The sequence below is a fragment of the Coregonus clupeaformis genome, unplaced genomic scaffold, assembly GCF_020615455.1.
Source record: "Coregonus clupeaformis isolate EN_2021a unplaced genomic scaffold, ASM2061545v1 scaf2044, whole genome shotgun sequence".
In the NCBI taxonomy this organism is placed as follows: Eukaryota; Metazoa; Chordata; class Actinopteri; order Salmoniformes; family Salmonidae; genus Coregonus; species Coregonus clupeaformis.
The window spans coordinates 44,603-60,000 of NW_025535498.1; the positions used below are offsets into that span (position 1 = coordinate 44,603).

The window sequence follows — 15,398 nt, forward strand, 5'->3', positions numbered from 1 at the left end:
CACTTTAAAAAAAAAAGTATTTCATTAAATGTTGTTTTTAGAAAATATGTGTTTTTTGAAAGTACTGGGGTAACTGCAAGTTGTCCTACAAAAAGTTCCGTGGACACTATTAAATATGTAAATCATGTTAATTTGCCTAATAATGAACCCATGTATTGATGTGAAAACCGATTTGTATTTATTTGAATTAAGCTATTATGTTTGTAAAATAAATGTAAAAAAAAAAAAAAAACTTTAATAAAGATAATTTTAAACATAAAAAATAAAGGGAGAGAGCGAGAAAGGGGGGATATGAAGAAAAAATATATATATAATAATAATAATGTATGCACTCACTAACTGTAAATCGCTCTGGATATGAGCGTCTATTAAATGAGTAAAATGTAATGTAAATGGAGCGCTGTGGTCTTCAGAGGGTATTTGCCCAGATCAGAGCTGGCAGGCGACAGCGCGTCGCCGTGGTTACAGACGCAGTTATCAGCTCCACGGTTACGCTTCTCTGGCGCGCCGTGCCAACAGCTTCACGTTGCCTCGCCAGCTGACCGGAATTATAGCGCCACTTTTTGTAAAACACACACACACACACACACACACACACACACACACACACACACCGCCCCAACCCCCGCCTCCAACATACTTCTATCCTCCCCGTCCCGCGGGCAGCAGGAGCGGCTGCTGGGCGCCTGTCTCGCACCTGGCCGGTTGAAGGTTATTTTTAGTGGCGGGTTGGTTGGTGTTGCGGTGTGGGACTCGGGATAGCTCACTCTCCTCTACAGCCCAACCGGGAGACGCTCACGCCGAGTTACGGAGAAACCTGGGAGAATAACGGGTATAACACATACTGGCCCTCCGTGAGCCTTAACCGGCAGAATAACAAGCCCAGCTGTCCGGTAAGCGTTAAGGGACGACATTACCGAGCTTTTCTTAACGGAGCCAGGATATTTAAACCCTACGAGCGCACCGTAGCCTACTGAAGCCGTTGTCAGAGATGGCCAGCACCGGGGCTGAGTGCGAGGAACCTCATCTTCCCCAGGACGAACCGAGACATCCCGAGCCTGCATTCAGAGAGGCGCAGAAGTGGATCGAGGTAAGATGTGTATGTATGGAGACCGGTGTTATAAATGTTATATTGCAGTAGAAGGTTCTGGAGGCCGGGGTTATAAATGTTATATTGCAGTAGAAGGTTCTGGAGGCCGGGGTTATAAATGTTATATTGCAGTAGAAGGTTCTGGAAGCCGGGGTTATAAATGTTATATTGCAGTAGAAGGTTCTGGAAGCCGGGGTTATAAATGTTATATTGCAGTAGGAGGTTCTGGAGACCAGGGTTATAAATGTTATATTGCAGTAGGTTTTCTGGACCGGAGACCTGGGACTGGGATAGCCTATAAATGTACTATTGCCCCGTCACCTGTTGTCTCGCAGGGTGTCCGGTTACGGCTTGACTAGAAGGCACAATGTGGGACATTACTGCTGCGTGGTGAAGTGTGTGTGTGTGTGTGTGTGTGTGTGTGAAACTAAGAGAATATATGCTAGAATAGTGTCTCTCCGTTCCTCTCGGTGGCCGTGTGAGTGTTTGGTTTCTCTGAAGACACCGGAGAAAGCCCGTTCCCCGGAGCTCATGCACCAGGACGCCTCCTTCTGCAGGCGAGAGCGGGGATGGTTGCCATGGCTATGAAAACTTGTACTAGTATTCACACACATGCCTCTCTTGTGATGACTGTTTACAGTCAATCATGTCGTTTCAATGATATCTGTGTGTGTGTTGGGGGAGGGGATGGTCTTGCTATTGTGAGTAGACCTACATGGGAACATATTTTCCACCATCTGATTGGTGGGCAGCGATTGAGTGAAGTCAGCTAGTTCCAGTATCAACCACCTTCACACACTCAACACACACACACACACACACACACACACACACACACACACACACACACACACACACACACACACACACACTCAACACACACACACACACACACACACACACACAGCAGAGCTCAGTTGACTGCTGTGTCCTGATCTAGTTTCTAATCAGAGACTGTCTGTCTGTCTGTCTGTCTCTGTCAGTCTGTCTCTGTCTGTCTGTCTATCTGTCTCTCTGTCTCTCTCTCTGTGTCTCTCTCGCTCTCTATCTGTCTCTCTCTCTGTGTCTCTCTCGCTCTCTATCTGTCTCTCTCTGTCTCTCTCTCTATCTGTCTCTCTCTCTCACTCTATCTCTCTGTCTCTCTGTCTCTCTCTCTATCTGTCTCTCTCTCTGTGTCTCTCTCGCTCTCTATCTGTCTCTCTCTGTCTCTCTCTCTATCTGTCTCTCTCTCTCGCTCTATCTCTCTGTCTCTCTGTCTCTCTCTCTATCTGTCTCTCTCTCTCTCTATCTGTCTCTCTCTCTCTCTATCTGTCTCTCTCGCTCTCTGCCTGTCTCTCTCTATCTCTGACTCTCTCTCTCTCTATCAGTCTCTCTCTCTCTCTGTCTCTCTATCTGTCTCTGTCTCTCTGTCTCTCTGTCTCTCTCTCTCTCTCTCTCTCTCTCTCTCTCTCTCTCTCTCTCCTTAATTCTCTCTAGTTATTTATGGCTGGTAAGGCTGCCTCTCTATTTCATGTTATTTATATCCCCAGACACAGGTGTGTGTGTGTCTGTGTGTGAACATGTGTGTGTCTGACATTGGTCTCCAAGGAAACATAACAGCAGTAGCCTTTCAGGTTAATCTGTCTCCTCGAGGCCCCGCCCCCACATGGCACAGCGACCAGATAGAAATGTGTTTTCTAGAACAGATATACCTCTGATGTGTGTGTGTATTTTACATGCCAGATGTCAAAGCTGTCCTTGCAGAGATTAATTGGAATAGCTTCAGATGTCCAACTGTGCAATATCTGTGTGTGTGTGTGCTTGTGTGCGTGTGTGTTTGTGTGTATGTCTGTGTGTGCTTGTGTGTGTGTGCTTGTGTGTGTGTGTGTGTGTGCTTGTGTGTGTGTGTGTGTGTGTGTGTGTGTGTGTGTGTGTGCGTGTGTTTGTGTGCATGTCTGTGTGCTTTTGTGTGCGTATGTGTGTGCGTGTGTAATCAGGATAGTTAGATGGAGAGAGAGTCCGTACAATAATTATACATTTGATTAATATAGATTATAGAAAATCATTATATTAAATCATGTTTGATTGGGCCTCCCGAGTGGCGCAGCGGTCTAAGGCACTGCATCGCAGTGCTAGAGTGCGTCACTTCAGATCCGAGTTCGATCCCGGACTGTGTCACAGACGGCCGTGACCGGGAGACCCATGAGGCGGCACACAATTGGCCCAACGTCGTCCGGGTTAGGGGAGGGTTTGGCCCAGCGTCGTCCAGATTAGGGGAGGGTTTGGCCCAGCGTCGTCCAGGGTAGGGGAGGGTTGGGTCCAGCATCGTCCAGGGTAGGGGAGGGTTTGGCCCAGCGTCGTCCAGGTTAGGGGAGGGTTTGGCCCATTGTCGTCCAGGGTAGGGGAGGGTTTGGCCCAGCGTCGTCCAGGGTAGGGGAGGGTTTGGCCCAGCGTCGTCCAGGGTAGGGGAGGGTTGGGCCCATCGTCGTCCAGGTTAGGGGAGGGTTTGGCCCAGCGTCGTCCGGGTTAGGATAGGGTTTGGCCCAGCGTCGTCCAGGGTAGGGGAGGGTTTGGCCCAGCGTCGTCCAGGTTAGGGGAGGGTTTGGCCCAGCGTCGTCCAGGTTAGGGGAGGGTTTGGCCCAGCGTCGTCCAGGTTAGGGGAGGGTTTGGTCCAGCGTTGTCCGGGTTAGGGAAGGGTTTGGCCCAGCGTATTCCGGGTTAGGGAAGGGTTTGGTCCAGCGTCGTCCAGGGTAGGGGAGGGTTTGGCCCAGCGTCGTCCGGGTTAGGGGAGGGTTTGGCCCAGCGTCGTCCAGGTTAGGGGAGGGTTTGGCCCAGCGTCGTCCAGGTTAGGGGAGGGTTTGGCCCAGCGTCGTCCAGGTTAGTGGAGGGTTTGGCCCAGCGTCGTCCAGGGTAGGGGAGGGTTTGGCCCAGCGTCGTCCAGGTTAGGGGAGGGTTTGGCCCAGCGTCGTCCAGGGTAGGGGAGGGTTTGGCCCAGCGTCGTCCGGGTTAGGGGAGGGTTTGGCCCAGCGTCGTCCAGGTTAGGGGAGGGTTTGGCCCAGCGTCGTCCAGGTTAGGGGAGGGTTTGGCCCAGCGTCGTCCAGGTTAGGGGAGGGTTTGGCCCAGCGTCGTCCAGGGTAGGGGAGGGTTTGGCCCAGCGTTGTCCAGGTTAGGGGAGTGTTTGGCCCAGCGTCGTCCAGGTTAGGGGGAGGGTTTGGCCCAGCGTCGTCCAGGTTAGGGGAGGGTTTGGCCCAGCGTCGTCCAGGTTAGGGGGAGGGTTTGGCCCAGCGTCGTCCAGGTTAGGGGAGGGTTTGGCCCAGCGTCGTCCAGGTTAGGGGAGGGTTTGGCCCAGCGTCGTCCAGGGTAGGGGAGGGTTTGGCCCAGCGTTGTCCAGGTTAGGGGAGTGTTTGGCCCAGCGTCGTCCAGGTTAGGGGAGGGTTTGGCCCAGCGTCGTCCAGGGTAGGGGAGGGTTTGGCCCAGTGTCGTCCAGGGTAGGGGAGGGTTTGGCCGGCCAGGATGTCCTTGTTCCATCGCACTCTAGCGACTCCTTGTGGTTGCCGGGTGCATGCACGCTGACTTTGGTTGCCAGCTGTACAGTGTTTCCTCCGACACATTGGTGTGGCTGGCTTCCGGGTTAAGTGGGCAGTGTGTCAAGAAGCAGTGCGGCTTGGCGGGGTCATGTTTTGGAGGACGCATGGCTCTCGACGTTCGCCTCTCCCGAGTCCGTACGGGAGTTGCAGCGATGGGACAAGACTGTAACTACCAATTGGATATCACGAAATTGAGAAAAGTGTCTATCGTTGGTAGACTGGGATTAATAATCTGATGTTGAGTCAGGAGAATAGTGTCTATCGTTGGTAGACTGGGGTTAATAATCTGATGTTGAGTCAGGAGAATAGTGTCTATCGTTGGTAGACTAGGGTTAATAATCTGATGTTGAGTCAGGAGAATAGTGTGTATCGTTGGTAGACTGTGGTTAATAATCTGATGTTGAGTCAGGAGAATAGTGTCTATCGTTGGTAGACTAGGGTTAATAATCTGATGTTGAGTCAGGAGAATAGTGTCTATCGTTGGTAGACTGGGGTTAATAATCTGATGTTGAGTCAGGAGAATAGTGTGTATCGTTGGTAGACTGGGGTTAATAATCTGATGTTGAGTCAGGAGAATAGTGTGTATCGTTGGTAGACTAGGGTTAATAATCTGATGTTGAGTCAGGAGAATAGTGTCTATCGTTGGTAGACTAGGGTTAATAATCTGATGTTGAGTCAGGAGAATAGTGTGTATCGTTGGTAGACTAGGGTTAATAATCTGATGTTGAGTCAGGAGAATAGTGTGTATCGTTGGTAGACTGGGGTTAATAATCTGATGTTGAGTCAGGAGAATAGTGTGTATCGTTGGTAGACTAGGGTTAATAATCTGATGTTGAGTCAGGAGAATAGTGTGTATCGTTGGTAGACTGGGGTTAATAATCTGATGTTGAGTCAGGAGAATAGTGTGTATCGTTGGTAGACTGGGGTTAATAATCTGATGTTGAGTCAGGAGAATAGTGTGTATCGTTGGTAGACTGGGGTTAATAATCTGATGTTGAGTCAGGAGAATAGTGTGTATCGTTGGTAGACTGGGGTTAATAATCTGATGTTGAGTCAGGAGAATAGTGTCTATCGTTGGTAGACTAGGGTTAATAATCTGATGTTAAATCAGGAGAATAGTGTGTATCGTTGGTAGACTAGGGTTAATAATCTGATGTTGAGTCAGGAGAATAGTGTGTATTGTTGGTAGACTGGGGTTAATAATCTGATGTTGAGAACAGTTATATAAACAGGTAAACAGTGGGCTGTTGACCTCCACTCTATTACACGGAGGGGGAGAGGGACGGAGGGGGAGAGGGAGGCAGGGAGTGAAGAGCTCCACCCTCTCTTTTTGCAAGTTACAGGAAAGTATATGGGCCAAATGTCCCCTCCCCTGTTGTATCATGACAGATCTAACCCTAACACATATCCTGTTGTATCATGACAGATCTAACCCTAACCCTAACCCACATCCTGTTGTATCGTGACAGATCTAACCCACATCCTGTTGTATCGTGACAGCTCTAACCCTAACCCACATCCTGTTGTATCGTGACAGAACTAACCCTAACCCACATCCTGTTGTATCGTGACAGATCTAACCCTAACCCACATCCTGTTGTATCGTGACAGCTCTAACCCTAACCCACATCCTGTTGTATCGTGACAGAACTAACCCTAACCCACATCCTGTTGTATCGTGACAGATCTAACCCTAACCCACATCCTGTTGTATCGTGACAGCTCTAACCCTAACCCACATCATGTTGTATCGTGACAGATCTAACCCTAACCCACATCCTGATGTATCGTGACAGATCTAACCCACATCCTGTTGTATCGTGACATTTCTAACCGTAACCCACATCGTGTTGTATCGTGACAGCTCTAACCCTAACCCACATCCTGTTGTATCGTGACAGATCTTACCCTAACCCACATCCTTATGTATCGTGACAGATCTAACCTAACCCACATCCTGTTGTATCGTGACAGATCTAACCCTAACCCACATCCTGTTGTATCGTGACAGCTCTAACCCTAACCCACATCCTGTTGTATCGTGACAGATCTAACCCTAACCCACATCCTGATGTATCGTGACAGATCTAACCCACATCCTGTTGTATCGTGACATTTCTAACCGTAACCCACATCCTGTTGTATCGTGACAGCTCTAACCCTAACCCACATCCTGTTGTATCGTGACAGATCTTACCCTAACCCACATCCTGATGTATCGTGACAGATCTAACCTAACCCACATCCTGTTGTATCATGACAGATCTAACCCTAACCCACATCCTGTTGTATCGTGACAGATCTAACCCTAACCCACATTCTGTTGTATCGTGACAGATCTAACCCTAACCCACATCCTGTTGTATTGTGACAGATCTAACCCTAACCCACATCCTGATGTATCATGACAGATCTAACCTAACCCACATCCTGTTGTATCGTGACAGATCTAACCCTAACCCACATCCTGTTGTATTGTGACAGATCTAACCCTAACCCACATCCTGATGTATCATGACAGATCTAACCTAACCCACATCCTGTTGTATCGTGACAGATCTAACCCTAACCCACATCCTGTTGTATCGTGACAGATCTAACCCTAACCCACATCCTGTTGTATCGTGACAGATCTAACCCTAACCCACATCCTGGTGTATCGTGACAGATCTAACCTAACCCACATCCTGTTGCATCGTGACAGATCTAACCCTAACCCACATCCTGTTGTATCATGACAGATCTAACCCTAACCCTAACCCACATCCTGTTGTATCGTGACAGATCTAACCCACATCCTGTTGTATTGTGACAGCTCTAACCCTAACCCACATCCTGTTGTATCGTGACAGAACTAACCCTAACCCACATCCTGTTGTATCGTGACAGATCTAACCCTAACCCACATCCTTATGTATCGTGACAGATCTAACCCACATCCTGTTGTATCGTGACAGATCTAACCCTAACCCACATCCTGTTGTATCGTGACAGATCTAACCCACATCCTGTTGTATCGTGACAGATCTAACCCTAACCCACATCCTGATGTATCGTGACAGATCTAACCCTAACCCACATCCTGTTGTATCGTGACAGATCTAACCCTAACTCACATCCTGATGTGTCGTGACAGATCTAACCCTAACCCACATCCTGTTGTATCGTGACAGATCTAACCCTAACCCACATCCTGATGTATCGTGACAGATCTAACCTATCCCACATCCTGTTGCATCGTGACAGATCTAACCCTAACCCACATCCTGTTGTATCGTGACAGATCTAACCCTAACCCACATCCTGATGTATCGTGACAGATCTAACCCACACCTGTTGTATCGTGACAGCTCTAACCCTAACCCACATCCTGTTGTATCGTGACAGATCTAACCCTAACCCACATCCTGTTGTATCGTGACAGATCTAACCCTAACCCACATCCTGTTGTATCATGACAGATCTAACCCCAACCCATATCCTGTTGTATCGTGACAGATCTAACCCTAACCCACATCCTGTTGTATAGTGACAGATCTAACCCTAACCCACATCCTGTTGTATCGTGACAGATCTAACCCACATCCTGTTGTATCATGACAGATCTAACCCTAACCCACATCCTGTTGTATCGTGACAGATCTAACCCTAACTCACATCCTGATGTATCGTGACAGATCTAACCCTAACCCACATCCTGTTGTATCGTGACAGATCTAACCCTAACCCACATCCTGTTATATCGTGACAGATCTAACCCACATCCTGTTGTATCGTGACAGATCTAACCCTAACCCACATCCTGTTGTATCGTGACAGATCTAACCGTAACCCACATCCTGTTATATCGTGACAGATCTAACCAACATCCTGTTGTATCGTGACAGATCTAACCCTAACCCACATCCTGTTGTATCGTGACAGATCTACAGTACCATTTATGTTGACGTAGTCTGTCCACCAGAGATTAGTTGTCTAATACATTTGCAACAGCACAACTTTAGATTTTTATTTTTTATTTAACTCGGCAAGTCAGTTAAGAACAAATTCTTATTTACAATGACGGCCTACCCCGGCCAAACCCGGATTACGCTGGGCCAATTGTGCGACGCCTTATGGGACTCCCAATCACGGCCGGATTGTGATACAGCCTGGAATCGAACCAGGGTCTGTAGTGACGCCTCTAGCACTGAGATGTAGTGCCTTAGACTGCTGCGCCACTCCGGAGCCAAAGATCATTAGAACGCATTCGCCAAAAGCCACAAAATACACCTGAATGGATTTCTGCAAATATGTCAATACCACAGGAGTCCTCTTACATTTGGGAACTTTACAGTCCTATTGATCAAACAGCCATGAAAGGTGCTGTAGGCTCTCTGTCCCTCCGTTATGCACATCAACAACAACTAATACTAGCCAGAGCAAGATGAGCTCAAATCTAACAAAGGAACATTAGATAAACCCTCTCAAACTTTTTCAGCTAGTGGGCCGCTAGTTAGAACCTCTTTATAACCTGGTTAGAACCTCTTTATAACCTGGTTAGAACCTGGTTAGAACCTCTTTATAACCTGGTTAGAACCTCTTTATAACCTGGTTAGAACCTGGTTAGAACCTCTTTATAACCTGGTTAGAACCTCTTTATAACCTGGTTAAAACCTGGTTAGAACCTCTTTATAACCTGATTAGAACCTCTTTATAACCTGGTTAGAACCTGGTTAGAACCTCTTTAGCAGTGGTGTAAAGTACTTAAATAAAAATACTTTAAAGTACTACTTAAGTAGTTTTTTGGGGGTATCTGTACTTTACTTTACTACATTCCTAAAGAAAATAATGTACTTTTTACGCCATTCTTTTTCCCTGACACCCGAAAGTATTTGTTACATTTTAAATGCTTAGCAGGACAGGAAAATGGTCCAATTCACGCACTTATCAAGAGAACATCCCAGGTCATCCCTACTGCCTCTGATCTGGAGGACTCCCTAAACACACATGCTTCATTTGTAAATGATGTCTGAATGTCGGAGTGTTGCCCCTGGCTATCCATAGATTAAAAAAACTAGAAAATGGTGCCGTCTGGTTTGCTTAATATAAGGAATTTGAAATTATTTTTACTTTTACTTTTGATACGTAATTATATTTTAGCAATTATATTTACGTTTGATACATAAGTATATTTAAAACCAAATACTTTTCAACTTTTACTTTTGTAGTATTTTACTGAGTGACTTTTACCTGAGTCATTTTCTATTAAGGTATATTTGCTTTTACTCAAGCATGACAATTGGGTACGTTTTCCACCACTGCTCTTTAGAACCTGGTTAGAACCTCTTTAGAACCTGGTTAGAACCTCTTTATAACCTGGTTAGAACCTCTTTAGAACCTGGTTAGAACCTGGTTAGAACCTCTTTAGAACCTGGTTAGAACCTCTTTATAACCTGGTTAGAACCTAGTTAGAACCTCTTTATAACCTGGTTAGAACCTCTTTAGAACCTGGTTAGAACCTGGTTAGAACCTCTTTAGAACCTGGTTAGAACCTCTTTATAACCTGGTTAGAACCTCTTTATAACCTGGTTAGAACCTCTTTATAACCTGGTTAGAACCTCTTTAGAACCTGGTTAGAACCTCTTTAGAACCTGGTTAGAACCTGGTTAGAACCTCTTTAGAACCTGGTTAGAACCTCTTTAGAACCTGGTTAGAACCTCTTTAGAACCTGGTTAGAACCTCTTTAGAACCGTGATGATGTGTGTTCTCCCCAGGAGGTGACGGGGAGAAGTTTCGGGGAGAATGACTTCCGGAGCAGCCTGGAGAACGGGATCCTGCTCTGCGAGTGAGTTCTGTGACATCACTTCCGCCTTTGAAATCCCCACAATCCTCTGCTGTTCCACTGTCTCTCTTCACACACACCAATCCTCTGCTGTTCCACTGTCTCTCTTCACACACACCAATCCTCTGCTGTTCCACTGTCTCTCTTCACACACACCAATCCTCTGCTGTTCCACTGTCTCTCTTCACACACACCAATCCTCTGCTGTTCCACTGAGTGTAGTGTGGTGAAGTGTTTGTCTGTGTGTCTCTTCCAGGTTACTGGGGTCCATCAGACCAGGTTTGGTCCAGAAGATCAACCGACTACCTACACCTATCGCTGGACTGGTCAGTACTACAGTACTACTAAATCACATCACACCAAATGGATTTAGAAAGCCCCTGACTACATCATTATACAGAAACTCAGCCCCCAAAACCCCAAACAGCAAGCAATGCAGATGTAGAAGCACGGTGGCTAGGAAAAACTAACCTAGAAAGGCAGGAACCTAGGAAGAAACCTAGAGAGGAACCAGGCTGTACTGGGTAGAGAGGAACCAGGCTCTGAGGGGTGGCCAGTCCTCTACTGGCTGTACTGGGTAGAGAGGAACCAGGCTCTGAGGGGTGGCCAGTCCTCTACTGGCTGTACTGGGTAGACCAGAGGAACCAGGCTCTGAGGGGTGGCCAGTCCTCTACTGGCTGTACTGGGTAGAGAGGAACCAGGCTCTGAGGGGTGACCAGTCCTCTACTGGCTGTACTGGGTAGAGAGGAACCAGGCTCTGAGGGGTGGCCAGTCCTCTACTGGCTGTACTGGGTAGAGAGGAACCAGGCTCTGAGGGGTGGCCAGTCCTCTACTGGCTGTACTGGGTAGACCAGAGGAACCAGGCTCTGAGGGGTGGCCAGTCCTCTACTGGCTGTACTGGGTAGACCAGAGGAACCAGGCTCTGAGGGGTGGCCAGTCCTCTACTGGCTGTACTGGGTAGAGAGGAACCAGGCTCTGAGGGGTGACCAGTCCTCTACTGGCTGTACTGGGTAGAGAGGAACCAGGCTCTGAGGGGTGGCCAGTCCTCTACTGGCTGTACTGGGTAGAGAGGAACCAGGCTCTGAGGGGTGGCCAGTCCTCTACTGGCTGTACTGGGTAGACCAGAGGAACCAGGCTCTGAGGGGTGGCCAGTCCTCTACTGGCTGTACTGGGTAGACCAGAGGAACCAGGCTCTGAGGGGTGACCAGTCCTCTACTGGCTGCACTGGGTAGAGAGGAACCAGGCTCTGAGGGGTGACCAGTCCTCTTCTGGCTGTACTGGGTAGAGAGGAACCAGGCTCTGAGGGGTGGCCAGTCCTCTAGTGGCTGTACTGGGTAGAGAGGAACCAGGCTCTGAGGGGTGGCCAGTCCTCTACTGGCTGTACTGGGTAGAGAGGAACCAGGCTCTGAGGGGTGGCCAGTCCCCTTCTGGCTGTACTGGGTAGAGAGGAACCAGGCTCTGAGGGGTGGCCAGTCCTCTACTGGCTGTACTGGGTAGAGAGGAACCAGGCTCTGAGGGGTGGCCAGTCCTCTTCTGGCTGTACTGGGTAGAGAGGAACCAGGCTCTGAGGGGTGGCCAGTCCTCTACTGGCTGTACTGGGTAGACCAGAGGAACCAGGCTCTGAGGGGTGGCCAGTCCTCTACTGGCTGTACTGGGTAGAGAGGAACCAGGCTCTGAGGGGTGACCAGTCCTCTACTGGCTGTACTGGGTAGACCAGAGGAACCAGGCTCTGAGGGGTGGCCAGTCCTCTTCTGGCTGTACTGGGTAGAGAGGAACCAGGCTCTGAGGGGTGGCCAGTCCTCTACTGGCTGTACTGTGGGTAGACCAGAGGAACCAGGCTCTGAGGGGTGGCCAGTCCTCTACTGGCTGTACTGGGTAGAGAGGAACCAGGCTCTGAGGGGTGGCCAGTCCTCTACTGGCTGTACTGGGTAGAGAGGAACCAGGCTCTGAGGGGTGACCAGTCCTCTACTGGCTGTACTGGGTAGAGAGGAACCAGGCTCTGAGGGGTGGCCAGTCCTCTACTGGCTGTACTGGGTAGAGAGGAACCAGCCTCTGAGGGGTGACCAGTCCTCTTCTGGCTGTACTGGGTAGAGAGGAACCAGGCTCTGAGGGGTGGCCAGTCCTCTACTGGCTGTACTGGGTAGACCAGAGGAACCAGGCTCTGAGGGGTGGCCAGTCCTCTACTGGCTGTACTGGGTAGAGAGGAACCAGGCTCTGAGGGGTGGCCAGTCCCTCTACTGGCTGTACTGGGTAGACCAGAGGAACCAGGCTCTGAGGGGTGGCCAGTCCTCTTCTGGCTGTACTGGGTAGAGAGGAACCAGGCTCTGAGGGGTGGCCAGTCCTCTACTGGCTGTACTGGGTAGACCAGAGGAACCAGGCTCTGAGGGGTGGCCAGTCCTCTACTGGCTGTACTGGGTAGAGAGGAACCAGGCTCTGAGGGGTGGCCAGTCCTCTACTGGCTGTACTGGGTAGAGAGGAACCAGGCTCTGAGGGGTGGCCAGTCCTCTACTGGCTGTACTGGGTAGAGAGGAACCAGGCTCTGAGGGGTGGCCAGTCCTTCTGGCTGTACTGGGTAGAGAGGAACCAGGCTCTGAGGGGTGGCCAGTCCTCTACTGGCTGTACTGGGTAGAGAGGAACCAGGCTCTGAGGGGTGGCCAGTCCTCTACTGGCTGTACTGGGTAGAGAGGAACCAGGCTCTGAGGGGTGGCCAGTCCCCTTCTGGCTGTACTGGGTAGAGAGGAACCAGGCTCTGAGGGGTGGCCAGTCCTCTACTGGCTGTACTGGGTAGAGAGGAACCAGGCTCTGAGGGGTGACCAGTCCTCTACTGGCTGTACTGGGTAGACCAGAGGAACCAGGCTCTGAGGGGTGGCCAGTCCTCTTCTGGCTGTACTGGGTGAGAGGAACCAGGCTCTGAGGGGTGGCCAGTCCTCTACTGGCTGTACTGGGTAGACCAGAGGAACCAGGCTCTGAGGGTGGCCAGTCCCTCTACTGGCTGTACTGGGTAGAGAGGAACCAGGCTCTGAGGGGTGGCCAGTCCTCTACTGGCTGTACTGGGTAGAGAGGAACCAGGCTCTGAGGGGTGGCCAGTCCTCTACTGGCTGTACTGGGTAGAGAGGAACCAGGCTCTGAGGGGTGGCCAGTCCTCTACTGGCTGTACTGGGTAGAGAGGAACCAGCCTCTCTGAGGGGTGACCAGTCCTCTTCTGGCTGTACTGGGTAGAGAGGAACCAGGCTCTGAGGGGTGGCCAGTCCTCTACTGGCTGTACTGGGTAGACCAGAGGAACCAGGCTCTGAGGGGTGGCCAGTCCTCTACTGGCTGTACTGGGTAGACCAGAGGAACCAGGCTCTGAGGGGTGGCCGGTCCTCTTCTGGCTGTACTGGGTAGACCAGAGGAACCAGGCTCTGAGGGGTGACCAGTCCTCTACTGGCTGTACTGGGTAGAGAGGAACCAGGCTCTGAGGGGTGGCCAGTCCTCTTCTGGCTGTACTGTGTAGAGAGGAACCAGGCTCTGAGGGGTGGCCAGTCCTCTTCTGGCTGTACTGGGTAGAGAGGAACCAGGCTCTGAGGGGTGGCCAGTCCTCTTCTGGCTGTACTGGGTAGAGAGGAACCAGGCTCTGAGGGGTGACCAGTCCTCTTCTGGCTGTACTGGGTAGACCAGAGGAACCAGGCTCTGAGGGGTGACCAGTCCTCTACTGGCTGTACTGGGTAGAGAGGAACCAGGCTCTGAGGGGTGGCCAGTCCTCTTCTGGCTGTACTGGGTAGACCAGAGGAACCAGGCTCTGAGGGGTGACCAGTCCTCTACTGGCTGTACTGGGTAGAGAGGAACCAGGCTCTGAGGGGTGGCCAGTCCTCTTCTGGCTGTACTGTGTAGAGAGGAACCAGGCTCTGAGGGGGTGGCCAGTCCTCTTCTGGCTGTACTGGGTAGAGAGGAACCAGGCTCTGAGGGGTGGCCAGTCCTCTTCTGGCTGTACTGGGTAGAGAGGAACCAGGCTCTGAGGGGTGACCAGTCCTCTTCTGGCTGTACTGGGTAGACCAGAGGAACCAGGCTCTGAGGGGTGACCAGTCCTCTTCTGGTACTATATTCATGTTACCAATCCAATAACTAGCCTGTTAATATTGGTACTCTCGCTAAGTAGTGATGTGCAGTTCGCGAACGATTCGTTCCTTTTGAACAACATTTTTTACTGACCCGAGAGTCATGGTTTGTTATTTTTGAACGACTCTTTTTACTGACCCGAGAGTCATGATCCGTTCCTTTTGATCAACTCTTTTTACTGACCCGAGAGTCATGGTTTGTTATTTTTGAACGACTCTTTTTACTGACCCGAGAGTCATGATCCGTTCCTTTTGATCAACTCTTTTTACTGACCCGAGAGTCATGGTTTGTTATTTTTGAACGACTCTTTTTACTGACCCGAGAGTCATGATCCGTTTTTTTTGAACAACTCTTTTTACTGACCCGAGAGTCATGATTTGTTTTTTTCTGAGTGACTCGTTCATTTTTGTCGTTCGTTTGACCTACTGGCCGCAATGAGTCTTACAGCAGGATTAATACGCTCCTCTGGTTCAGCAACTCCGGAGATGTGCTCCGACCTGCAACTGTCCTATCAGCAGCAAAGGGAAAATGAGATCAACCTGCAGGCAGCACAGAGGACAAAAATACGTGTTTAGAACTGATCATTGATCTCATGGTGCAAGAATTCATGCTATTCATTGATTATTGAACGTTACGAATGGACACATCTTTGTAGAACCAAAACTTACACAGCCTCTGTTCAACGAACTTGAACTCGATAACAAATCATTTGGGGATTGCAGTTCGCGAACGATAGACTATTGTGCGTGTCACTCGGGGCAACCAAGCAATGCATTCCACCAAGGGTCGTTCACAATCTAGTCTGGTTACGGCCACCGCAAAT

At 49.8% G+C, this 15,398-nt stretch overlaps 1 protein-coding gene across 1 annotated transcript in view; it reads left to right on the plus strand.

The window, feature by feature from the left end:
- The first annotated feature begins 593 nt into the window (after window positions 1-593).
- Window positions 594-15,398, plus strand: part of LOC123488200 (LIM and calponin homology domains-containing protein 1-like) — a 19,464-nt gene continuing 4,659 nt past the window's right edge. Inside the window, exons 1-3 of the mRNA XM_045219096.1 lie at window positions 594-1,090; window positions 10,413-10,483; window positions 10,737-10,806. Of these exons, the coding sequence (XP_045075031.1) occupies window positions 992-1,090; window positions 10,413-10,483; window positions 10,737-10,806 (240 nt within the window). The 5' untranslated portion in view covers window positions 594-991. The remainder of the gene's footprint in view (window positions 1,091-10,412; window positions 10,484-10,736; window positions 10,807-15,398) is intronic.